The sequence below is a fragment of the Streptopelia decaocto genome, assembly GCF_964273445.1.
Source record: "Streptopelia decaocto genome assembly, chromosome: 8".
In the NCBI taxonomy this organism is placed as follows: domain Eukaryota; kingdom Metazoa; phylum Chordata; class Aves; order Columbiformes; family Columbidae; genus Streptopelia; species Streptopelia decaocto.
The window spans coordinates 4827495-4851525 of record NC_138662.1 but is presented as its reverse complement, the minus strand read 5'-3'; the positions used below and the strand labels follow the sequence as shown (position 1 = coordinate 4851525).

The following is a 24031-nucleotide window of genomic DNA, read 5'->3' as shown; positions in this document are numbered from 1 at the left end:
CAGGGCAGCAGGAACCCACCACTGTCTGACTGCAAAGGTGGCTGCTCACCCGCACCCAGAGCAGGAGCTCCAGGCAGCAAGACCCCATGGCACCCACACCATGCCCGTGCCATCCTCCTCCAGGGCTGCAGGGGCAAGGAACACGGCCCTTTGAGACATCAGAGAACCCATACAGGTTTCCCACCAGTCTCGTCCCTGCTCTCAGACCGGCATGGGGGCAGCTTCACCACCCCCAGATCCCCAGGGTGGAAGCTGCTTTATTAATTAAAATGGAGGGCAGGACAATGTGGGGGCCTTGGCTCACCTCCAACCTTTCGTAATGGAGCAGCTCTGCACCTCCCCCTCCCCCCCTCCCGGGGTAAAACCACCCCAATTTGGCTTAGAGCCCTTGGCTGGCTCTTGCCCTGGTTCCCCAGGGAAGACCTCAGGGACAGGTGGCACAGGGTGGCTCTGGGACAGATCCAGCACCCCTAGGTCCTGGGGAGCAGTACAGGGTGGGGTAAGAGCAAGGAGGAGATGCAGCCCGCGGGCAGCTCTGGCAGATAAGCGGCAGCTACCTGCCCAGACCCGCACACTGCCTGCCTGGACCCGAGGGTTTGGGGGAGCAGCACCGCAGCAGGCGCTGGTGTAGGGAGCAGGATGAAGCCCAGAACCACTGGCTGCTCTTGTGCCCTGCTGGCACCTCAAAGCTGATCTGGAGCGGAGGCTCCCAAGGAGCTGCCCCACAGCCTGCCCAGACAGGACCCTCCCCGCAGCACCATCCCCCAGCCTCACAAACCCCAGAGAGCACCCCAGCAGATCCCACTGTGCTGAGGAAATCTGCAGTGCCTGAACTCCCCGAGATGCCCCTGGGCAGTGCCACAGACAGAGAGATAGACAGAGCGCCTGCTCCTGGCCCTGCTTATCAAGGAGATTTATTGATGTGCACAGCAAGGATGGGTGGCACTGGCCCCAGCTCCCCAGGCAGGCGGGAAGGGAGGCAGGACAAGGCGTGAGCGGGCAGAGAGGGGCACCAGCCAGCCCCTCACCCCACAGCCAGCACAGCCAGAGGTGGCACAGGGACAGGGGCAGGCACTGCTGACACCGGGAAAGGCAGGAGGCACCCAAGCATGGGCCTCTGGTGGCACCTGGGCAAGATGGGCACAACCTCCAGGGGGCGGTTGGGACCCAGATTTTGATGGCACAGCCAGGACACTCAGCACAAGTGTCACCATCACGCCAGCCCTGAGTGCAGCCAACGTGGGATGGTACCATCTTGGTACCGGCACACTGGCTGGTGTTTGCTGTGCCCACCCCTGCTCTCCTTGTAAAGCCTCGTGTCCTGCTGCTTGGCACCCTGTCCTGCCCCTCACCAGGCTCTCAGCCCTCAGTGGGCAGCGGGGGCACTGACGCCAGGGCAGGCAGGAGCCGGGCGTAGATGTCGATGCCCCGCAGGAAGACTTGCTCGTTGAGGAACTCGTTGTGGTCATGAAGCAGCACCGGAGTGCGGTTCATGGGCGAGAAGCCGATAGCAGGGTGTCCTACCTGGGGATGGGGAGGGTAGAGGATGAGGTCCCCCACATGCCCCCCTCTGCTCTGGCATTTCTCCTGCTGGGGGCTGCAGATCCCACCCCAGGTGGGCGACCCATGGGGGCACTGGCATTGCACTCACTGCTCGGATGAAGCGGCTGTCAGTGGCAGCTGGGAAGATCTCAAGCTTGAGCTGCAGCTTCCTGACAAGCAAGAACCTGCGTCAGCATGGGCAGCAAGGCAACCAGGTCCCCTGTCCCCCTGCCACCCTGTGGGGAAAGTGACCATGCCAGGAAGGTCCCTGACACCTGCAGGATGCTGAATCCCATCCCTTTTAGGGGGACAGGAGAAGATGCCCTAGCACGGCATAGAGCATCTCCTCCTATAAACCCTGCCATGACCCAAGACTCCTGGGAACCCTCTGGCTCCCAGCAGAGAATGACCCCGCCAGGGTCCTGCACTTCCTTGGGACACTACTTACATGTCCCTGCAGGCCCCACTGAAGGCTTTCCACCACGGGTCCGACTCCTCAGTGGAGGTGACGTTTTGGTCCATGCATTTCTGACGGAGGAAGAGGGCAGGTGAGGGACAAGGGGGTGGGCACACGGCAGGGGAGGGATGGGCATGATGTGCTCAAGTGGCCAAGATCCTTCACCTGGAAAAACTCATAGGTGACACCGTCCCCAGCATCACGGCACCACGCAGCCACCTGCTCCTCAAAGGCCTGAGGTAGAGACAAGAGGAGGGGTGTGAGCGGGGTACCCCCCAACCCACTCCCCTTCTGGGCGGGGCCGGTGTGACACCCACCTTCAGGTCCACGGTGGGGGGGATGCGGATGTCAAAGCCAACTGCCATCTCAGAGGGCACCACATTGAAGGAGACGCCCCCCTCCAGTATGGTCAGGTTTAGAGAGGTGACGTCCCCTAGGGTCAGGCTTGAGTCGGACTTGAGCCTCGGAGGACACAAGGGAAAGTCACCCTCTGCTACCCGGGGAGGAGGAGGAGTGCTCTCCCACTCCGCCGCCACCCCCAAATGGGGAAACTGAGGCACAGGGCAGCAGCACCAGATCAGAGCCTGGCTTGGGATGCCAAGGGCCCCTTCCACAGACTGAACTGAAGCCACCACCATCCCGCTGCCTGTCTCCTACCTCTGCCTCTCACTCTCCCTGAAGGCCAGGAAGGAGTTGATGACTTTGTGCTGGGGAGGGAAGGGCAGGGATGAGGAGCAGCCCTATAAAGGGGCACCTGGCAGTCCCAGGGTGGGCAGGGGGGTGCACAGTGAGTACCTCCCTCTCTTACCATCTTCTCGGCTGCCGTGTTGCTGATGAAGCGAGACCCATGCCCAGGGCTGCCCATGCACTTCACCTTTATCCCTGCGGCCGCGGGGGGAGAGGGAGATGTTGAGCAGAAAGCCAGGGGCAGCACCAGTGCCCCAGCACACAGCGGAGCCAGGGAGGGGGTGGTGGGCACGCAGCTACTCACACCACGGGCTCTTCTCGCCATAGAAGACACTGAAGGTGTCAGATGGGCTGGCCAGGCCTGTAGTGGGCAAAGCCGGGGGGTCAGGGCACAGGAATGCCATGACGTGCCTCCTCTTGCTCTGCCCTGGCAGCATCTCCCCTCCAGGCTGGCACTGGGTGCGTCACTGCTCGGGGGAAGGAGCCCCCGAGGGTGTCCCTGGAGGCCATGCTGGGTACCAGTGCCCAGGGGATGATGCCAACAGGCAGAGGGGTGCAAGCCAAGAGGGGACACGTCCTTGTTCCAGCTCTGCCACCACTCACCCTCGTCCAGGGCAAAGCCCACGTTGAGTGCTCGGAACTCGGGACGCTGCACGAACACCTCCATGCCCTTGTGGCCACCCACCTCCTCATCTGTGGGGGAGAGCCTTGCATGGAGGAAGGAACTGCGGCATCCTCCGGCCCCCTGCACCCTGGCCCTCCTTCCATGCCAGCCTGGGTGCCACCAGTGCACCCAATGTCCTTGGACATGGAAACTCTTCCAGCTTCAAGCTACATGAGCTCCAAATCTGGAGAGGCTGGCACACCACAGGGAACTCCTGCGCATCACCCAGCTGCCAGCCCCTCCTGTCCCTGTGAGAGGGGACACTCTGGGGACTCACCAGGCACAAAGGTGAGGTGTATGGTGCGGGCAAAACTTTTTTCCTCTGCCTTCAGCCTTCGGATGGCCTCGAGGTACCTGCAGAGAGAAGGTGATGCCTGGGTATCACAGAGGAGAGGGGCTGGTGTGTGCTGAGCTACCCCGGGAGGTCAAGTGGTGGCACCCTCAGCCCCAGGGAGCCTAGGCACGGTGGCATCCTGTCCTGCATCACTCAGAGGTATCCCCATTCCTTCCCTTCCCAGTGGGCGCAGAGCCCTCCACTCACTGGATGGAGACACACTTCATGTCCTGGGCACCCCGGGCATAGATGTTGCCTTGTGAGTCCTTCACAGCCTCCAAGGGTGGGTAGGTCCAGTGCTCCTGTGGGGACAGCGGCCATGATGGCACAGGAGCATGGCAGGCACCAACTCCTCTTCGCCTGCCACCCCCTGTCTTCCCACCATCCCCATCCCACCCCTCGCCCTGTCCCAGCACCTCGAAGACGGGCACGACATCTGTGTGGGAGTTGAGGAGGATGGAGCGCAGGTGGGGGTTGGTGCCTGGCCAGGTCAGGATCAGCACCACGTAGCCCTGGCACACCTGTGGAGCAAGGGCAGCATGTCACTGGGGTCCCATCTGAGGACAGAGGGGCTGTGACCAGCCAGCTGGAGCCAAAAAACACCAGCCTGGGAAAAGTTTCTTGATGCCACCTGGCAAGTCACCCCTTCCTCCACTAGGAGAGGGCAGGCAGCAGAAGCAGGCATGCCTGCACCCCAGGGCCAGCCTGAGCGCGGGTGCCAGCTCCTGGCTGCAACCCAGACGGAGGACAGGAGACAAATCCACTGTCTTCCCCCTGTGCCGAGGACTCCCCTGGAACAGCTGGTGCCCAGCAGGACAGAAGTCCCCAGCCAACATGACCCTGCCAGGTCCCCGGCTAATCATAGCACAGGCAGCCACAAAGGTCAGCGGAGATCAGCCCAAATACCAGCTTAATGAAGGGCTCAGGTCAGCAGAGGATTACAGGCAGAGGGGATTCACTCCTGCCCAGCTCTGGGGCAGTGACAGGGGAACAGCCCGGTCACTAAGGACTCAGACACGGAGGGAGGGAGGGAGGGACGGAGGGAGGGATGGATGGATGCATGGATGGATGGATGGGTGGGTGAACTGAGGCCCACGCCTTGCCTCGCTCACCTCCACTTTCTGGCAGGTCAAGCCCAGGTCTGTGCCAATGCGCTCCAGAAACTGGATGGCTGCATCTGAGGAGGAGCAGGGATGCCCAGAGTTACGTCAGGATCTCCCTCACCTCTCACTGCTACACCCGGGGACCCCAAGGCTCTCCGGGGCTCTCAGGCCAAGGAAAGAGGTGACCAGAGACAGCAGGTGATGGAGGTTCTGGGCACAAGTAGTGGTCAGGAGCAGGGACAGAAGCAGCTTGTCACCACCCCTTTGGGGCGAGGACTAGGGGAACATGAAAAAATAAGAATTGAATGGGGCGAGTTCAGGGGGGACGGTCATCCATAGGAGATGTAGGAGCTCCTCACCAATAAAGAAATCTCAATGTACTTTAGTGGGAAGATGGAAACATTAACAGAAGGAGATCTACACTGGGTTGCTACAAGCATCTGTCCCAGAGCCAGGGCACTGTGGAAAGGGGTGGCCCCCGGAGCAAGGGGTTGGAGGAAGAAAAGGCAGCTCTGGGTGCAGAGACGTCCCTGTCCCAGTCAAAGACACTGGTAGAGATAAGGCACAAAGGTGTTTGCTCCTTAACACCACAATCAAAACAGCCCTGGCCAAGGACTCGGGCATCCAGGTCCAAAGACCAGAGCTGCAAAGCTGTGTTGCCAGTTCCTCACATGGCTCCCCATCCTGTCCCTCCCCATCCTCACCGTAGTCAGGTTTGGGGTGGACAGTGTCGATCCTCAGGTACTCCCGGAAAAGCGTAACTGAGGGGTCCTCCAAGGCCCCCGTGCTCTTCCCAGTCTTCCCGGGTGCCATGGCAGGACCCAGGGTTGCAAAGCTCTAAGGGAAGAGCAGGAAGATGGTTAATCACCCACCAATCCCTCCAAAGTCCACTGGCAAGCTCAGTTGTCACAGAAACTGAGGCGGGATGAGGCAAAGGTCTCCTTAGCGTGAGTCCTGGCATGCTGCCACTACAGAGGTACCCCCAACTTGGGTACGGGGGTAGATGGGGTATGTGCCCCATATCATCCTTTCATCCTCACCCCAAAGCACATGTTCCTGCCCCAAACGTGGTGCCAGGGCAAGCTGTGATGCCCAGGTGTGGGGTGAGATCCAGGGAAGGGCCAGCTGGGGTGTAGAGGGCTAGTAGGGAGGAAAGGGGGGTAACAAGGTGGGGAAGTGGGCTATAGGGGGAAGAAGGGTGTAAGGGGCAGGGACACGTGGTAGTTGGGATTACCTGGTGGTTACAGGTCTGGGGGTGCAGGCAGGGAAGGCAGGATGCTGGTGTAAGGGGGTACAGGTAAGGAAAGGGGGACACTGCCTGCTTAGGGGTTGCAGAAGAGATGCAAGGAAAGGTGCTGAGGGTGCAAGGAAATGGGGGGTGGTAAAGGGTGATCAGGTGCTTACAGAGGACAGAGGGGCTTGGGGGGTACAGGAGGGTGATGGCTACTGTGTGTTTGAGGGGTGCTGGGTGGCTAGGGGAGCATGAGGATACAGGGTGCTGCGGGGTACAGGAGGGATCAGATCAAGGGGAACACTGGGGGGTATGGGAGCAGGGGGTGCAGAGAGCGTACAAGATGGGCGCAAGGGGACTGTGGCTGGGCATGCAGGGGGGTTCCGTGGCTAGGGGTGCAAAGTGGCACGGGTAGGGTGCAGGGGTACCGCGGTTAGGGGTGTGGGGAGTGCACAGTACCATGGCTAGGGATGCAGGGGTACTGTGGTTAGGGGGGCAGTGGGGGAAGGGAAGGGCAGGATACCGTGTTTAGGGGTGCAGTGCTTGCATTATTGGGGTGCAGGGGTAGCACAGGAAAGAAGGCAGAGCGGTGCTGGATACCATGGTTGGGGGTGCTTGGGAGTGCAAGATACCATGATCAGCAGTGCAAAAGAGTTCAGGGGTGCAGAGTACCATGGTTAGGGGTGCAGGGGAGTAGAGGGAGGGTGAAAGGGGGTACAAGGACGCTCAGGTTACCGTGGCTAGGGGTGCAGGGGGGTGGTGGAGGGGTGCTAAGCTGAAGGGGGGGTGCAGGTTACTGTGGTCAGGGGTGCAGGGGGGTACGGGGAGGTGCACGGTACCGTGGCGGGGGGCGCGGGCTCGCGGGGGGCGGAAGCACCAGAGCACACCCCGCGGGCTGCCGGGCGCCGCCGGCCCGACCCCGCTCCCCGGGCCCCGCGCCCCGGCCCTACCTCCGCGCTGCTGCCGCCGGCGCCCGCCCGGCCCCGCTCCGCCCGCTCGGCGCCGCTCCGCCCCGCCCCGGAGCCGGCAGCGGGCAGGAGGTGGGCAGGGGCGGGCAGGGGAGGAGCGGCGGGCACGGGATGGGCTAAAGGTAAGGGACGGGCAGGGGGCACAGCGGGGACGGGCAGGCACCCTCCTGCCCTGCACCAGAGGCAGTGGGATGGGGCTGGAGCCGAGGGGGCCCCGCGGCGCTTGGGAACACACGCAGAAACCGGAGCAGCATCAGTTTATTGGCCTCGTGACAGGCAACACCCTGTCCCGCCAGCAAGGGACACACTCCGTCCCCACCCTCTGCCACCCCAAAAGAGAATGGCACCGCTCACGCCAGCCACCTGTGCCTTCCAGTCCCTCGGGACACCCTGGCCCCCTGTCCTCCGCTCGGCAGGGGATGAGGTGGCTGTCACTTCAGCTGGCGCAGGAAGCCCAGCAGGGCCTGGTGAAAGTTCTCTGGCTTGTCCAGGTAGCAGGCATGGCCAGCGTCAGGCACCACAGCCACGCGGTGCCTGGGGAGGTGCCGGAGGCTCTGCAGGGCCTGGGGACCCAGACTTGTGTCACGGTCACCGTAGAGGATCAGGGTGGGTGTCTTCGTAAGAGGAGAGAGAAAATCAGAGCAGTTATCAGATGGGGAAATGGTCACCACCACGCTTCTGGGCTGTGCCCATCTCCATCCACCACTATGGGGGGCTGCAAAGCCTCCCTATCAGCCATAAATCCCCCTCACTCACCCCAAAACAGGGTCGCCCTCCATGCCACCACACTTTCATGCTACCCAGCACCCTGGGTGCTGGTCCACGAAGCTCACCAGAGCCCAGGGACCCCTCAGGAGCCCAACAACCCACCTCACCTGGACACGCCGGTACTGCTCAGCAGTGTAGTCCTTGGTGCCCACGGGTGCCACGGGCACAAAGCCAGCCAGCCGGTCACCCCATGCCAGGAGGAAGGGCAGGGCAAAGCGGCCGCTCATGGAGGGGCTGACAAGAATGGGCCTCCGCATGCCCAGCTCCTGGAGAACATGGTCCAGAAAGGCCACGCGGCCCTGCTCCGTGGCCACTGTCTCCGCTGGAGGTGAATCACCATGGCCTGGCACAGGGCAGAGGGTACACAGTGACATAGGGCAGGGGGGATTGCACAGCCTGCAATGGTCTCTCCTCACAAGGCTCAGCCAGCTTGGCAAAAGACAGCCACTTGATTAAGCCCCAGCAGTAGCCACATGCCAGCTGGACCGAGCCAGCCCCAGCCAAAAGGGTTTGGGTGGCCATGGAGGTCAACACCCCAGGGTCCCATGCACACTGCCCCAGGGACCACTGCTAGCTCCTTAAAGAGGTTCAGAGCCCACTGTTGGATGGGGGACCAGAGCTCCCCAAAAAGATCAACTTAAGCACAGTGTCAGAGTCCTACCGGGCAGATCTATTGCAACTGCATGGTAGCCTTCTCCAGCGAGCAGTGCCAGTGTGCCCAAGGCCTCCCAGGTCTTGGAGGTGAACGCCTGGCCGTGCAGGAACAGGACGTCAGGCCTACAATAGGGAAGACAGGCAGGAAAGGGGTCAGGGAACATGCCACTGCTGCAGATGTCCAGCAGCCACGACGGCTGGCGGGGCCAGGTCCCCAGGGACTGTCACCCACACCTTCCTCCACCCTGGGAGCCAGAGGGCTGACCCACCTCCCAAGGCTGGCGGTGCTGCCGGCCTGGGGCCCTGCGGAAGCCTCCCTGTAGAAGACTGGGGGCTCTCCCGCGACCATTCCTGTCCGCATGGTGATGTTGGTCACCCGCTGGTCCCGCTTTCCCCCGGCAGGCTGGGCACCTGCCAAGCGCTGCCCATGCTGGGCAGCCGGGAGCAGGAGGTAGAGGGCAAGGGTGAGGAGCGCCCCGAGGAGCAGGAGCCCCAGGTGACTGCGGGCAAGCAGCATCTCTGTTCCTCCCGGAGAAGCAAAATGGCAGCAAGGGGGCTGGCAGCCCCAAACCCACTGCTGGGGGGCAGGCCCCAGATCACGGTGCTCTCCTCAGCTCCGGCCTGCGACCCTCGCACCCCGTGCTGCCAGCCCCACTCGGCCCCGGGCTCCCGAGCTCCTGCTGGCTCCGGCCGCCGGCCCCGCCGCCCCTCAGCTCCAGCCGGGACATGCGGCGCCCCTGGCCCCGGCCCGCACGGCGCCGCAGCGGCGGCCCCAGGCTCCGCCTGGCGGGAGGCCGCAGCGCTGCAGGCCCCGAGGGCTGTCAGCCGGGGTCCTGCCCGCCGCACCGAGCGGTCGGCACGGCCCCACCGAGCCGAGGCCTCGGGAGAGAACGGACGCTGCCGGGAGGGGAGCTCCGGTTTCGCAGGGCCCGTTTGGGCCTTGGCCAGGCTCGGCAGAGCTCAGCGGGGCTCGGGGACTCTCGGCAGAGCTCAGCTGGCTCGGCTAGGGCTCGGCTGGAGCTTTCTCCTCAGCTCGGCTCGGCTCGGCTCGGCTCGGCAAGCGCTCGGCTGAGCTCGGCTGTGGCTCCGCTAGCTCTCGGGTAGCGCTCGGCGGGGCTCGGCAACGCTCGGCAACGCTCGGGTAGCGCTCGGCGGGGCTCGGCAACGCTCGGCAACGCTCGGCAACGCTCGGCAACGCTCGGCTAGCTCTCGGGTAGCGCTCGGCGGGGCTCGGCAACGCTCGGCAACGCTCGGCTAGCTCTCGGGTAGCGCTCGGCGGGGCTCGGCAACGCTCGGCAACGCTCGGCTAGCTCTCGGGTAGCGCTCGGCGGGGCTCGGGAAGCTCTCGGCTGAGCTCGGCTCGGCTCGGCTAGCTCTCGGGTAGCGCTCGGCGGGGCTCGGGAAGCGCTCGGCTGAGCTCGGCTCGGCTCGGCTAGCTCTCGGGTAGCGCTCGGCGGGGCTCGGTTCTGAAACAAGCGACTATCCCCCGTCTTTACAAAAATGTGCAAGTGGTGCAACAAGCCTATCCTTGCAAAAATGTGCGCGCTTATGATAAGGAAAAGGGAAAGTTAAGTACTGACCGATCAGCTAACTATAAGTATTAGAAGACAGCCCCCTATTTTGCATAAATCACAATTTGACCTTTGATTCTAATGCGCATGCTTAATTGCCTTATACGTATTAACTTCTCCGTTCTGGGATGCCTAGAGTAAGATACAATGAACAGACAATGCATGAAAACCCATGTTCCGTGTTCTGTGCGGTAGGCGTGTCAGAAAGTTGTCACCTCCGAGTACCTCGGCCGATGGGGAAAGGAGGAGGGACCTTGCGGCCAGGAAACGAGCAGCTGCTTCCCCCTTCTGCGCCCCACCGGCCTTCGGACCCGAGACACGGCGCCCCGGCCCCGCGCTGCGGCACGGAGCGGGAGGCGAGGCGCGGCCGGCACTAGCCCGACCCCCTGGCATGGCCGCCCTGCAGCTCACCGAGAGCACCGTCACGGTGGAAGGCCAAACCCTGTTCTACCGCCGAGCCGAGCCGGCCCAGCGGGCACCAAAGCTGAGCGTCCTGCTCCTGCACGGCATCCGCTTCTCCTCCGACACCTGGCTTCAGCTGCGGACACTTGCCACGCTGGCTGAAAACGGCTACCGAGCTGTGGCTATTGACTTGCCGGGTAAGATGTGAAGAGCACAGCTCCAGAGCGAGGTGGTGGCCACGGGGAAGCCGACACAGTCACTTGGGTTTGTGATGCCAGGGTTGCGACCCTGGCATCCTGCTGTGCTGGCTTCTCCTGGTCACGAGGAGGCAGGGAACTTGACAGGGCAACTTCTGTCTCCCACGGCTCAGGACTGGGGCGCTCGAAGGATGCTGTGGCCCCAGCGCCCGTGGGCCAGCTGGCACCAGGAGCTTTCCTGAAAGCTGTTTTGGAGGCTCTGTGCCTGGGTCCAGCTGTGGTGATCAGCCCATCGCTCAGCGGCATGTACTCCCTGCCCTTCCTCTTCCAGCACAACCAGCTGCTCAAGGCATATGTGCCCGTGGCACCCATCTGCACCGAGAAGTTCGCGGCGGAGCAGTACGCCCAAATCAAAGTATGGCCTGAAGGGACATTGAGGGAGGTCAGGGAACACAGAGGGGGCAGTGAGAAGGGGACCCTGGCACCATGGTTGAGCAGGGGAAAGGCCAAACAGGCCAGAAAACCCATTCCGACTGGAAAAGGGAAACATGATGGTGAAGGAACGTGACCATGGGGTAACAGGAGGGAAAGGGGACAGTAGGAGACTCCTGAGTTTGAACCTCAGTTTCCCTTTGTTGTGGTGCGTGGGGGAGAAGGGCAAGTGTCCCCTCTCCATATCCTAGTCCCAGGGTGTCCCTTGCCAGGAGGAGCAGGTGCCTGGGTGCCATTGGCAGGCTCAGAATTTATTGCCCCTTTCCAGACACCCACACTGATCGTATATGGGGACCAGGACACAGAGCTGGGGCAGGCAAGCCTGAACAACCTGCGGCACCTCCCCGAGCATCGGGTGCTGGTGCTACAGGACGCCGGACACGCCTGCTACCTGGACAAGCCCAATGAGTGGCACCACGAGCTCCTGGGCTTCCTGCAGCAGCTGGAGTGAGTGGGATGGGACATGTGGAGGGGCCAACAGGACAGGGGGATGTGGCCAGCTCACCCCCCCTCCATCTGTGCACACACCCTTGCGCCAACCCGGCTGCATGCCTGGTGTCCCCACCCAGCCTCCCTTAGGACCAAATAAAACCGCAAGCTCTGCCACCACTTTCCTGCCACCTTCCTCCTGCTTCTTTCCATCCTTTCTGCCTCCTTCCCTGATTCCCACCTCCTCTGTGGCTGCCATCCCATGCAAGTTTGGGGGAGTGACAGCAGGGGAGATGCAACCACCAAGGGACGGGACATTTGGGCAATGCTGCCCTGTGGGTGGGAGAGTGCTGGCTGCGAGGCTGCTGGAGCGCACCCATCACTTCTGGTAGGACCCCTGAGAGACTCAGTGCCCAGGGAGCCCCAGGACTGTGTTTGGGCACAGGTAGGTCTCCTGGACTGGTGACACCTGTGTCCCTGGCCTGCCAGCCTCCTCTTCATCCTTCTCTTCCTCCTCCCACCCCTCCTGGCTGGCAATCAAGTCCAGGGTAATCCACAGGGGCTTAAAGGGGACTTGCCAGCCCCGGCAGGCTCCTGACCACGGCAGCCACAGCCCAGTGCCCTGGGAAGGCAGGGGGCGGATTTACTGAATGAGTGGCTGCTATGAACAGATGGGGGGGCGGGCAGGGAGGCCTGACAGATGCCCATCTGGACAGACAGGGGGACAAGCCCCCTGCCCACCACCTCATCTCCTCCCCCTCAGCGCTGCTGTGCCAGGCACTTGGGGGCACAGATGGAGCCAGCAGCGGGGTGCCCCCCTGACACCCCCCCTTCCCCAAGCCTGCCTGGGCTTTAGCTGCTTACGCCAGGGCCCAGGAGGATTTAGTGGGGGAGGTAGCGGCCAGGGGGGGGGGGAGGGGGCGCTTGTCTGTGGGCACAGGATGCCTGTGTGGGGGCATGGGGCAGTGCCAAGGGTGCAGGAGCTGGTCCCTGCCCTGGCAGGTCCCCTGTCTGGCCCTGGCAGGTCCCCTGATTGAGCATCTCTTGCCCCTCACCCAATTTAGCAAGGTGTTGCAACCCTGTTGCAGTCCCAGCCCCTCCATACAGGGGTGCCTCTGCCCTCCCCTCACCCTCCAGGTGCTCCCCCCCTAGCAGCACCCCTGGGTGCCGGCGGGCCCTGAGGTGCCAGCCACCCTGTCCCTGCCCGCTCCGGTGTCCTTGAGCCCTCGAGCCCTGCCAGCTGATCGGCTTCCAGGAAAAAAAAACGCAATTACAAAGAGGGGCGATGTGTGAGCCAAAGCGGGGGGGCAGGGGGGGGACAGGAATGTCCCCAGCGGTGGCAGATGGCCTTACCCAGGGTGCATTGTTCCTTTTAGTGTCTCTTATCCGCTGTAATAGGATCCCGGAGGGAGGGATGTGGGAGAGGGGAAGAGCGAGGGGGGCCCCGGCGTGGACCGGGGTGGGGGCCGGGGCTGCCAGCCTGGCCCTGGCCTGTCAAGCGGCTCATTGTTCCTGCCCCGGGTGTCACTGGGCGCCGCCGGGGACAATGTGGCACTGAGCGGGGTGGCCGGCGGCGGAGGGACGAGGCGCACGGAAAGGTACCCGCCAGCCCCCTTCCCGGGGGGCTCGGGGACATGCGGCCGGGAGGGCGAGCGGAGGGAGGTTCTCCTTGGGACGGGGTGGGGGCTTCCTCCTGTCCCCCCCGTCACCTCCCGTTGCCACTCGAAGGTGCCCGAAGGACGGGCGGTACCCGGTTTCGTGGCTGTCCCGATGCCAGCCACGGGACGGGGACAGGGCAGGTGGCCTGTGCCCATCACCGGGCCCTCTGGTGTCTCTACCAGCCTGACTCACCTGGGGTAAGGCACCCCCCTGCCCGCGGACCCCCACATCGCCTGTGGCAGTGGGGGGACACCCGTGCGCTGCCGCCTGCCCCCACCCCACTGCCAGCCTCGTCCTTCTCTCCCCCGGTGGGATCTTTTGTCCCCGGCAGGTCCCCGCTGCCGTTCACCCCCGGGGGTCCGCAGGCTGCCCGTCCCCGCCGGCACCACGCGCGGCTCCGGAGGCTGCAGGGAGGGGGGTTACAGGGGGGGTACCACGCCCCCCGCTTCCCATTTCGTTCTCCCCCCTCCATCAGAAACAGGAATACTCCCCCTTCCACACAGCCTTTCCCCCTTTTTCCAGCCCCCAGTAACTTGGGGGGCGGGGGGGGGGGTGGTGTCCAAACCACCCCGGTGGTGCAAGCTGTAGCATTTGGGGGTGCAGAGATGACCAACCTGCCCCCCCCCCCCCCCGCCCCATTACCCTGATGCAGGAGATGTGCTGTAGCAGTGGTGAGTCCTGCCAGCACCTAAAATAACTGCCCCCCCCGCCATGCCCGCAGGCGCGGGCCCCAGCCCCAACACGGGTGCTTTGTTTCAAAGCCGCTTGGCATCACCCGGCTCGCCGGGAGCCAGCGGTGCCGCAGCCACCCACCCATGCCCAGACACACGGCGATTGTCCTCCTCCCGGCCCCACGCTGGCACCATGGGGTCCTGGCCACCCCCGTCCCCCAGGCTCAGAGTCTGAGGGGGGGCCCTGGGGTGCTCGGGGGGGGAAAGAGTGCAGCAGCATCATGCATTGGGCATCATGCTGTGGTTCATATAGGGCTGGTGGTCCCTATCAGGGAGGTTGCCTCAGTTTCCCCTGGGGCTTTGCACACGGGAAGGGGGGAGGAGGAGGAAGAGGAAGGCTTGCACAGCCTGGCGCCCTGGGCACCACAGGGCTGTACAAGCCTTTCCCACTGGAGGAGGGCATACTGCCCTTGCCTCAATTTCCCCTCTTCCCAGCCATGGTGCTTTTCAGGCTGCAGATTTTGTGGGGGGGTTAGCTGGGGCCTCCCCCCTTTCTGGAGACTGCTGTGTCCCACAGGCTCAGCTCGCCCTCCCGCCATGGCATCGCCGGACGGAGCCAGCAGTGTGAGCGGCAGCCCTGAGGACACGGAGCTCAGTATCACCCTGACCCTCCGCATGCTCATGCATGGCAAGGTAACAACGGGGGGGGCTTGTTGCTGCTCGGGGGGTCAGCAATGCCCAGGGTGGGGGGCCACACCCTGTTTTCCTCCCCTGCTTGGGACCCAATCCTTCCAGTAACCACATCCCCAGCAGTATTTCTTCCCCTGTTCTAAGCCAGGGAGGGGCTGTTCCCATGCCCTAGTGTCACCAGCAAGCCACCCAATGTCCCAGTGGCCACAGGGCAGGGATTGCCCATCTACCAGGCTGTGGGCAGAGGAGGGATGTGGCAGGCAGGGAGCTGCCTGCTGACGGGGCCACCCTCGTCTCTGCCTTTGCAGGAAATTGGCAGCATCATCGGGAAGGTAAGATTTGGGGTCCAGGGCACTGCTGGGTCCAGGCTTCCCTGGACCTGACCACCCACCATGTTCCTCTCCCCGCAGAAAGGAGAGACGGTTAAGAGGATACGAGAGCAGGTAAGGGCATGCTGGGGGGTTGCCAGAACCTGCTGCCTGTCCTGCCAGCACCTGATGGCTCCCACGTGCCCAACCCTGTCCCCCTCATTTGTTTGTGGCCCCTGGGAAGCTGTGGCTGCACCCCGGGGAAGGCTGCCTGGGGCAGGTGGGAGGGGGAAAGCCTAGGTCTGCAGGCATCGAGACCACCCCTGGTGACCCCTTCCCTGTGTGGGGGGACATCGAGCTCAGGTCCCACAACACCCCTGACGGGGTGTGACACTGTCCCCAGAGCAGCGCACGCATCACCATCTCAGAGGGGTCCTGCCCCGAGCGCATCACCACCATCACCGGCTCCACTGATGCCGTCTTCCGTGCCGTCTCCATGATCGCCTTCAAGCTGGAGGAGGTAGGCAGCCCCATGACACCTCTGCTGGGTGCCCCCTGAGCTGGGAGCATTCACCCCACACCGGTGGGCCTCATGGGGGTCCAATGCCACTTTTCCCCCTGGTACCTCGCAGGACCTGGGAGCAGGGAGTGATGGGGCAGCAGTGGGCAGATCGCCAGTGACGCTGCGCCTCGTCATCCCAGCCAGCCAGTGTGGCTCGCTCATCGGCAAGGCAGGAGCTAAGATCCGGGAGATCCGGGAGGTGAGGCGTGCTCTGGGTTTCAGCTCCCCTTTTCCCCTAGGGGGGTGTGGAGGCCCCGGCATGGGTGCTGCTGCAGTCCCATGGGAGCTGTGGGAGGTGATGCAGGTGATGCAGGAGTGGAGCATCGCCCTGCACATCTTGTAAAGGTCCCTGGGGGCCCAGGAGGAGATGGGAGGTGTGAGGTGCTGAGCCCCAGTGGGGAGTGGCTGAGGGACCTCAGAATCTTCCTTTGCCCCCCCAGAGCACCGGGGCGCAGGTGCAGGTGGCTGGTGATCTGCTGCCCAACTCCACCGAACGGGCTGTCACTGTCTCAGGGGTGCCAGACACCATCATCCACTGTGTGAGGCAGATCTGCGCTGTCATCCTGGAGGTACCCACCGAGCCCCCTACCCAGGCCTGGGGGGCATGTACTGGCTTCCCCACCACTCTCTGGGGCTCCCATGCCCACATGGGCCTGGGCACCAGGGTCCCCCCATGCTGAAGCCCCTAAGAGCACCCTGCCTAGGTGGTGCTGCGGGCCATGCCCAACTTGTTGGGGACGTGGGGGGCTGCAAGGGCATTTCACATCATCTTTCATCCCCTCCACCTCCTTCCCTCCCTCTCCAGTCGCCTCCGAAGGGGGCCACCATCCCCTACCACCCTGGCCTCTCCCTGGGCACCATCCTGCTCTCTGCCAACCAGGTAAGGGGCCACAGCCCCCTGGGGGACATCGGGTGGCCAGGGGAGGCCAACCTCTGCCAGTGAGGGCTGACTCCAGTGGGCTCAGGGTGGCCTCCCTGCCCCAGAGGGGTGGCCTGAGGGAGGGGTCCCCGCCTGTCCCCCCACTGATCCACCTTCCTTCCCCCTTCAGGGCTTCCCCATGCAGGGCCAGTACAGTGGGGTCTCTCCCGCAGAGGTGAGTCTGTCCCTTTGGCTGCCCAGCACTGCTCCTGTGGGCACTGGGGCTGTGCCCTCTGGGACAAGGGCTGCTGGGGGTGCCCGGCCTGGAAGGCACTGGCTGCCAGTGTCCGGCCCCAGCAAGGGACAGGGGACCCTCTGCCATCACCCCTAACACCTCCTTCCTCCTCCTCCTGCTGCCCGGGCAGATGACGAAGCTGCAGCAGCTGTCAGGGCACATGCTCCCCTTCACCTCCCTGGGCCACGCACCCTCCATGGTGCCAGGTGAGCATCTTCCGTGCCCCCCCAGGGCTGGGGTTGTGGGATGCCCCTCCTGACCCACCCAGCCACCTGGCACTGATGAGGGTGTCCCCATCCCCTGCACCTTCTCCCATCCCAATCCCCCACCAGCATGGCTACCTGCCCCCCAAAATGACCCTGTCCTTGATTTCCTGGGGTCCTTGCACCCACCAGAGCCCCCCCAACCCTGCAGTGGGGAAGCACTGGCACCCAGTTATGACTGATGCCTATGTCCCATCCTCCCTGCCTCTCCCCAGAGATCCTTCAGGTTTGTCCCCAGGGCCACTGACTGTCCCAGCATGGGCTTGGGGTGGGGGCACAGAGCTACTGGAGACCCACCACCCCACTGCTAACATCCCTGTCTCTCCATCCAGGCCTGGACACCAGCTCCCAGAACAGCTCCCAGGAGTTCCTGGTGCCCAATGACGTATGTGTGGGTTCCAAAGATGGCGAGGGAGGCAACAGCTTGCCCCTACACAAATGTTCCACCCCACAGCCGCTTTGCAGGGGCCAGCACCACATAGGGGAAGCTCTGCCTCGACCGTCAGAGTTCAGGAGCAGGAGGGGATGCTGGGGCAGAAGCAGCTGGAAGAAAAGGGAAACTGAGGCACAGGGGGGAGAAAGGGCTTGGCCAACACCAAGGAAAAGCCTTGGGATATGGCAGCCCAGCGATGCCAGCCAGGGGAGGCTTGGGTGAGACCAAAAAGCAAGGTCTGCCCAAGGAAAGCAGTGCCCTGCCCTCCTGGTACCTGCCTCAGTTTACCCAATCCTCCCAGGTGTAGAGGGTGGCTGGGTGAGCCCCTGGGAGCTCTCTGCTTGCTGAGGCTCCTCTGGCAGCTGCCAGCTCACCCCAGTCCTTGTCCCTCCAGCTCATCGGCTGCATCATCGGCCGACATGGCAGCAAGATCAGCGAGATCCGGCAGATGTCAGGTGCCCACATCAAGATCGGGAACCAGACCGAGGGCTCCAGTGAGCGGCATGTGACCATCACAGGGTCCCCCGTCAGCATCACTGTGGCTCAGTACCTCATTACAGCCTGGTAGGTGCCAGCCTGGTGGAAACACATGCTGGCTGCTAGTGAGGGGTGGCACCTCCTTAGCACCTGAATGCAGATTTTGGGGACACCTCGAGCCCAGCATCCTCAGGAAGGGTGAGCAGGGGGTGATGTGAGGTCCTCAGATGGTGGGTGCTAGAATCAAGACCCCACGGGGTTTGAGCCCCAGCTTTTTAGCCTTCCTGAGAGGATATCCCATGGAGACCTGTGCCAGAAGGGATGAGACACAATGTCCCTGCACCCTAAGATGGGCAGGTTGAGGTGGGGGACCCACTCTGTGACCATGGTCCTCACCACCCCATCCTTCTCACTTGCTTCTGCAGCTTAGAGACAGCCAAATCTACCTCCCAGGCGCCACCGGGCCCTGGCTCCATGGACCTCGGCATGGGCTTCTCCCAGCCCCTCACTCCGGGCTCCGGCGCAGTGCTGCCCACCGTTGCTCCAGCCCCCCCAGCCCTGCTTGGCACCCCCTACACCATCTCTCTCTCCAACTTCATTGGCCTCAAGCCGATGTCCTTCCTGGCGCTGTCCCCGTCCTCTGTGCCAGGTCCCAATGGTGGCACCAACACCTACACGACCAAGATCTCATCAGCCAACGGCACCAAGAAAGCCGACCGGCAGAAGTTCTCACCCTACTGAGCCCCACCAGCGGGTGGGCAAAGGGGTCCAGGGTGTTACCTGGTGCCAGGGACACCCCCCTGCCACCCACCCTGTCCCCCAGCCCCTGCCAGGGGCCCCATGTCCGGGGTGGACCCTGTTGCCCCTCACCCCAGGGAAGGGAAGAGTTTTCCCAGCAGTGATGCCCACTGGAGGAAAGGGCTGCTCTGCTGCCGGCTGCCCAGCCCAGCAGTGCTGTGCCCCCCTCCCCAATTTTCCTGCACGGGGACCACATGCCCTGGTTTTGGTTGAGGGGCTGTCCCTGATGGCCTGCGGTCCCTTCACCCAGTGCTGGTGTGGGACCCCTGCCTCCTGCCCCTCCCCCTGCCCACCCTGCTGTCCCACCCCTGCCCACCCTCTGGCTGGCACCCAAAAGCTGGATCGCACCAGATGAGGGGCTGCCTGGTCTCTCTGGGGGTCCCCTTTCCCCTGGCTCTGTGGGGGGGCCCTCCCCAATCACCTCCAAGAAACCCCATCCAAGAGCCAGTCCCTGCTGGCTTGGAAATGCTGTATATATAAGTCTATATTTTTTCCTCCTTTGTAACTTATCAATGGTTTAATAAAAAGGTAAAATTTACAAGAAAAAAAGAATATCCCCCACTCTGGGTGGAAACACCCCCCCAACCAGGGGCAGCCCCAGCTCCTGGGGACATGGGCTGGTGGCCGGAACAGCGTCTCTGTGGCCAAGGGGGTGCTGGCCCTCAGCCCCAGTCTCTCTGGGGTGTTTCCCAGAGCCACCCTGCCATGGGGCAGTTTGAAAGGCCATGGGGCAGTTCTGCCCAGTTATTACTGGGGCAGGGGTGTCTCCTACGCACTGTGCCAGCACCATCCCTGGGACCTTTGTGGGTGGGCTGGGGGTGATGTCCCCCTCCAGCAGCCACCAACAGGGTCCAGTCCCTGTTCTTGCACTAGGGACCCCATGGGAGGGTCACCAAGCCTTGCAGAAGAATGACACCAAAGGGGGACAGCAGGCCCATGTTCCCTCTGGCTGTCATTGCCCAGGAGCACACCGCATGCCCCGCCCCCCCTGCCCTGTGCCACCGTGTCCACCCCAGCGCACCCCTGGCCAGATGCCCAGTTTGGCTGGCATGTGGCACCTCTGGCTGGGCTTCAGCTGGGCAGCTGTGGCCATCAACAGCCCAGTACGGACCACCGTCCAGCATCCCCGCCCAGGGGACAGCCCCTGCCAGCTGGGGGGGACAGGGGGCATTGCTGGGCACGGCCATGGGCATCACATGCAGCCACACCAGCTGGGAAAATCCAGATACGGCCAGAGTCAGCCCTGCAGTGACATCCCCCTGGTAAGTACCATGGGTGACAGGGACTCCTCACCCAGGTATTAGTTTTGGGTTACACAGCCAAGAATGGAGGGCTCCACGTCACCCATCCAGGCTCAGCGGGGTGCCCAGGACCTTGGTGTTACTGGTGTTAGTGGTGTTAGCTGGGCCATTGCTCCTAGGTAGGGTGCAAGGGACATGTCCTCCCCACTGGCCAAGAATAGTCCCAGTAGAGTGACAGAGATGGAGGTGTCCCCTCCTCTGCCCCTGTGTAGGAGCCCCTTGGCATCCCATGTCCCAAGGAGAGCCTGTCCATGGAACTGGGCTGTGCTGGTGGGGCCAGAGCCTCACCTAGCCTGCAGAAGGGAGATGAGACTTCTCCAGATCTGAAGAGAAACCATCTCCCACCTTAACCTCAGAGAAGAAGCAAAACTTGAACAAGGACCTCTCCACATCCAAGTGGCTGGGTCCAGGCAGGTCCAGTGGGTCCCTGGCAGGTCGTGTGTCCCCATCCTGTTCCCAGCATGGTGGGACAGGGCCTTCTGCTTCTCAGCTGCTCTCCTCAGGAGCTTGACCTGGGATAGGGAAGCCCACCTTGGTCTGGTCCAGCCTGTTCCTGGGTCTAGGGCTGATGCAGCTGGTGTGCATCTCCAGTGTGCAAGTCGCTCTCTGGAGGAACTGCAGGAAGTTTTCCTGGACAGAAGCCTCTGAGACAGAAAGACAGATCTCCTGGCCCAGTGGCTGGTTGAGACAGCTGCGCCGGAGCCTGGCCAGCTCCTCCCGGATCTGGCGGTTCAGGAGCCCATAGAAGAAGGGATTGATGGCGAAGGAGGAGTAGGCAATCCAGGTGACCACCATCTCCCCATGCCCACCACCCACTGTGCCAGCAGCAACAGAGGAGTGCAAGTGGAAAGCAAAGAAAGGCAGCCAGCAGCACAAGAACTGCCCCACAATGAGAACCAAGGTGAGGATGGCCTTGTTGCTTCCCAGAAAGCGCTCTGAGGTCAGCCTGGGCAGTGGCAGGTTCCTGGTGGTGATGATGGTCACGTGGCTGGCAATGGATTCAGATCGGTGTCTCGGTGCAGCTGCCTGTGCTGGTGCAGGCACGGGTACATGCTGCAGGGATGCCATCCGGGCCACGCGGTAGACACTGCAGTAGACAGCAAAGATGAGGACGGTGGGCAGAACAAAGCAAACTATGCTGAAGATGATCACAAAAGCCTTCTTGTGGGCCCCAGGGCTCCAGTAGACTGTGCAGCGGCTGGCACTGGTGGCCCCATTGCCTAGAGGCCAGCTCACCACTGCCAAGATAGTGATGAGAACAGACTTGACCCAAATGAAGACCATTCCGGCCACCGCCAGCCTGATGGTCATCTTGACCTCATACCTCATGGGGTGGACGATATAGTAGTACCGTTCCACGCTGATGATGGAGATGGTGAGGATGGAGGCACTGATGAAGCAGACATTCAGGAATATCATGCCCTTGCACTCGGCAATGCTGTAGATCACCCTGTTGAAGCAGGAAGAGCTGGAGATGATCCCCAGGGGCATGAGGAAAATGGCAGAGAGGAGGTCAACCACGCAGAGGTGGCAGACGAATATGAACTTCCTGAGAAGGGGCGTTTTGAGGATGACGACCATCACAAGGGTGTTGGCCACCAGGGCAGTGAGGGTGAGCAGGACCATGCAGAGGAGTCCCACCACCTCCTGGGTGATGGACGGCTCGGGGACGGAAAGCAGCTCTGGGCTGTCCGTGGTGTTGAGCCCCGTTGGGCTCGCCATCCCCTCTGAGGGCTAGGCCAGCAGATCTGGTGCCTGGGCAGCAAGGGCTCTTCTCCTGCATGCCTTAGAGGGAAAATCCACCACAAACACGGCCATCGTCTTCTCTTTGCCTGTTGGGGAGGGGGACAGGGTGTGAAGGAGAAGAACCAAAACAAATAAAAGCCACAAAGAAACCCGGAGATGATCTGAACCCCTCCAAGACGCCGGAGCAGGGACAAGTGCCCGGTGAGGTCACAGCACCCTGCCTTCCCCAGGGCTGGCATTGGGCTGACCCCAATGCTGGCACCTGTGGGCACCTGTGCCAGGCTGACACCACATCCCCCTGCCCCAGCACACCCTGGGGAGGGACAGCACAAACCACCTGCCCCATCCCACCCTGGGGAGGGACAGCACAAACCTCCTTCCCCATCCCTGATCCAGCCATGGGGACCCTGGGATGAGTCCCAGCTCACCTTTGCTCCTGGGGGTGGGTGATGCTCCCTTCTTCTCCAGGGTCCTTCTCACCACCACCACTCCTGCAGCACAACAGGGGCTGCCAGCCCCTGTCCAAGGCCACGCTCCCCCTTCCCCGCCGCCCGTCACCCATTCGTCATCCTGTTTGCCTGCTGCCCGCCAGCTGCGGATGGCACCAGCTGTCACTCCCGGGCGCTGCCTGCACTCGTGGCGGTCCCACAGGGACAGCTGCTGGGTCCTAGCAGCCAGTGGGGGCTCAGGAGGGGGGGACCGGCATCCCTGAACCCTGTGCCCCCCAGCATGGCCACCCACTGCACCAGCCCCGAGGTCCCCAGGGGCACAGGGGGACAAACCTATAGGCAGGTCCTCCTCACCGGCTTGTGGATGCTCTGGGGCATCCATGGGGCATAGGGGTAACGCAGTCGGCAGTTGCCTTTCCCCAGCACCCCAGGGACTCAGATGTGTGTTGGGGGTCACACGTGGGCACAGAGAGGGGCTTGGCATGGGAACTGTGCTGGGGTAGGGCAGCAGGCACTTGCCCTCTAGATGAATGGATTGATGGATGGATGGATGGATGGATTGATGGATGGATGAGCTCCCCCATGCCTAGGTAGGGCAGCACATCTTTCTTGTCCTCTCTAGCTCTGACACCATGGTGACAGGCAAGAGTCTTGTGTCTTGCTAAGGTGACGAGGGCACCTGGCTTGGAAAGTCACAAGCTTTCACCTGAAGGCTGCCAGAGTTGGGTGGTCACAACAACCTGCAGCTCCTCCAGACCCACTGCCACTGTCCCTGTGGGGACCCACCACCACCCACCTCATCAGGCAGGAAAGAGCCAGCACTGCTCAGTGCAAGGCACAGTGCTTTTATTCATGGTCAAAGCAAGCTCTGTCCCCATGTGTTGCATTAAGATAATTAATTTAGCAGAAGTTAAGCCCTGGGCAAGGCAGCTAGGTTGAACTCTTCAGGATAGCCGCCACCATTGCCACGCTGGTACTGTACCAGAGCAGGCGCTGGTGCTCCAGGTGGTCATGGGCTTTGAAGCGCTTGTCCTGGGAAGATGCAGAGCTAAGGGCTGTCCACCGAGGGAGACATGGGTGCCTGGGAGTGGGGGACTGCCACCCAGCCCCTCCAGCCCAACCCCAGTGCCAGGCTGGAGGGGCCAGGGAGCAGATGCCTGTTTGCTTCTGGCCACCCCCCTGCGTTGAGGAGCCCAGAGCCGTAATGCTGTCCTGGGGCGCAAATGGGGCTTCCCGACTGCGGGATGGGGATAATTGTCTCCTCCTTCTCATCTCACCATCTCAGGCCACCTGCCAGATGTCAAAGATGCGGAGTTTGTGCCCAGTCTGTGTCATGTAGTTTTGGATCAGCTTCTGGGGGCGGGGGGGTCAGGAAAGCGGTGTCACCACAGGCAACCACGCCAGCAATGCCCACAGTCCCCCTGGGGGAGTGGAGACCTTTGGGGTGCCCACAGGCCTGGCACTGTTGTGCCAAATCACAGGGCATCATGGCACAAGTGGCACCTGGTACTCCCGGGAAGCTGGGTCCAGCAGGAGAGCTGGCAGGACAGCAGAGCGTAAATCTGAACCGGTAATGGGCAACCTCCTCCTCTTCCTCCTCCTTCACCTTCTGCACCTGCAGGCTCTGTGCCAGCTCGAGGGCCGGTGGGGATGGGTGGTGCGAGCAGGAGGCAGAGCTGCCCATCCTGCTGGGGACATGGAGGGGACGACGCTGCTGGAGCCAGAGCGTCAGTGGCTTTGTGGCTCCTGGGCTTGACCACATCAAGCGGGATGAAGACTTCCTACTGGGGCATGTGTGACAGGACAAGGGGCAACGCTTTTAAACAGAAGAGGGCAGGTATAGACTGGACATGAGGAAGAAATGTTTTGTGATGAGGGTGGTGAAACACTGGCACAGGTTGCCCAGAGACGTGCAGATGTCGCATCCCTGGAGATATTCAATGCCAGGATGGTCGGGGCTCTGAGCAACCTGATCTGGTTGAAGGTGTGGTTGGACTAGACGAGCTTTGAAGGTCCTTTCC

At 62.6% G+C, this 24031-nt stretch overlaps 6 protein-coding genes across 7 annotated transcripts; 2 read left to right on the top strand and 4 right to left on the bottom strand.

The window, feature by feature from the left end:
* Positions 1-898: 898 nt before the first annotated feature.
* LOC309443312 (aminoacylase-1A-like) lies at positions 899-7042 on the bottom strand. The gene is made up of 15 exons (XM_082060103.1): positions 6969-7042; positions 5492-5624; positions 4797-4861; positions 4101-4205; positions 3892-3986; positions 3628-3704; positions 3290-3379; positions 2991-3047; positions 2808-2881; positions 2657-2706; positions 2317-2461; positions 2165-2233; positions 1991-2070; positions 1652-1712; positions 899-1524 (listed from the first exon to the last, which is right to left on the bottom strand). Exons 2-15 carry the CDS (start codon positions 5598-5600, stop codon positions 1360-1362), a joined length of 1242 nt encoding a protein of 413 aa, XP_081916229.1. The 5' UTR covers positions 5601-5624; positions 6969-7042; the 3' UTR covers positions 899-1359.
* A 194-nt stretch (positions 7043-7236) lies between these two features.
* On the bottom strand, positions 7237-8938 carry ABHD14A (abhydrolase domain containing 14A). The gene is made up of 4 exons (XM_082060080.1): positions 8678-8938; positions 8416-8531; positions 7862-8097; positions 7237-7600 (listed from the first exon to the last, which is right to left on the bottom strand). The coding sequence occupies exons 1-4, from the start codon at positions 8923-8925 to the stop codon at positions 7418-7420; spliced, it is 783 nt and encodes a 260-aa protein (XP_081916206.1). The 5' UTR covers positions 8926-8938; the 3' UTR covers positions 7237-7417.
* Positions 8939-9134: 196 nt separating this feature from the next.
* Positions 9135-11682, top strand: ABHD14B (abhydrolase domain containing 14B; the record flags this gene model as incomplete). The annotated part of the gene is made up of 4 exons (XM_082060079.1): positions 9135-9508; positions 10175-10578; positions 10752-10993; positions 11339-11682. The coding sequence occupies 4 exons, from the start codon at positions 9135-9137 to the stop codon at positions 11519-11521; spliced, it is 1203 nt and encodes a 400-aa protein (XP_081916205.1). The 3' UTR covers positions 11522-11682.
* A 1260-nt stretch (positions 11683-12942) lies between these two features.
* On the top strand, positions 12943-18729 carry PCBP4 (poly(rC) binding protein 4). Of its 2 annotated transcripts, none has more exons than XM_082060049.1 (13): positions 12943-13097; positions 14407-14522; positions 14828-14851; positions 14930-14962; positions 15231-15347; positions 15460-15588; positions 15830-15958; positions 16195-16269; positions 16439-16483; positions 16674-16749; positions 17139-17191; positions 17634-17803; positions 18142-18729. In XM_082060049.1, the coding sequence occupies exons 2-13, from the start codon at positions 14427-14429 to the stop codon at positions 18455-18457; spliced, it is 1263 nt and encodes a 420-aa protein (XP_081916175.1). In that variant the 5' UTR covers positions 12943-13097; positions 14407-14426; the 3' UTR covers positions 18458-18729. The 2 variants fall into 2 exon arrangements, with proteins under 2 accessions (XP_081916175.1, XP_081916176.1); XM_082060050.1 differs by having other exon boundaries at positions 13073-13097; positions 15236-15347.
* Positions 18730-20301: 1572 nt separating this feature from the next.
* LOC309443156 (putative G-protein coupled receptor) lies at positions 20302-21537 on the bottom strand (the record flags this gene model as incomplete). Its single annotated transcript, XM_082059870.1, has 1 exon — positions 20302-21537. One exon carries the CDS (start codon positions 21535-21537, stop codon positions 20302-20304), a length of 1236 nt encoding a protein of 411 aa, XP_081915996.1.
* Positions 21538-22940: 1403 nt separating this feature from the next.
* LOC309443417 (protein mono-ADP-ribosyltransferase PARP3-like) lies at positions 22941-23694 on the bottom strand (the record flags this gene model as incomplete). The annotated part of the gene is given in 5 exon segments (XM_082060340.1): positions 22941-23042; positions 23301-23360; positions 23514-23545; positions 23548-23581; positions 23584-23694. Coding segments are annotated over 5 exon segments (339 nt in total).
* Positions 23695-24031: the final 337 nt, after the last annotated feature.

Coding starts and splice junctions, on each gene's coding strand:
- LOC309443312 (XM_082060103.1), bottom strand. CDS start 5,600: ATGGCACCCGGGAAGACTGGGAAGAGCACGGGGGCCTTGGAGGACCCC. Junction 2,707..2,807: donor ACACGGCAGCCGAGAAGATG/GTAAGAGAGGGA, acceptor TTCCCTCCCCAG/CACAAAGTCATCAACTCCTT. Junction 1,525..1,651: donor ACAGCCGCTTCATCCGAGCA/GTGAGTGCAATG, acceptor CCCCATCCCCAG/GTAGGACACCCTGCTATCGG.
- PCBP4 (XM_082060049.1), top strand. CDS start 14,427: ATGGCATCGCCGGACGGAGCCAGCAGTGTGAGCGGCAGCCCTGAGGAC. Junction 15,348..15,459: donor TCGCCTTCAAGCTGGAGGAG/GTAGGCAGCCCC, acceptor GGTACCTCGCAG/GACCTGGGAGCAGGGAGTGA. Junction 16,484..16,673: donor GTGGGGTCTCTCCCGCAGAG/GTGAGTCTGTCC, acceptor CTGCCCGGGCAG/ATGACGAAGCTGCAGCAGCT.
- ABHD14A (XM_082060080.1), bottom strand. CDS start 8,925: ATGCTGCTTGCCCGCAGTCACCTGGGGCTCCTGCTCCTCGGGGCGCTC. Junction 8,532..8,677: donor AGCACCGCCAGCCTTGGGAG/GTGGGTCAGCCC, acceptor TCCCTATTGTAG/GCCTGACGTCCTGTTCCTGC. Junction 8,098..8,415: donor AGTTGCAATAGATCTGCCCG/GTAGGACTCTGA, acceptor GCCCTGTGCCAG/GCCATGGTGATTCACCTCCA.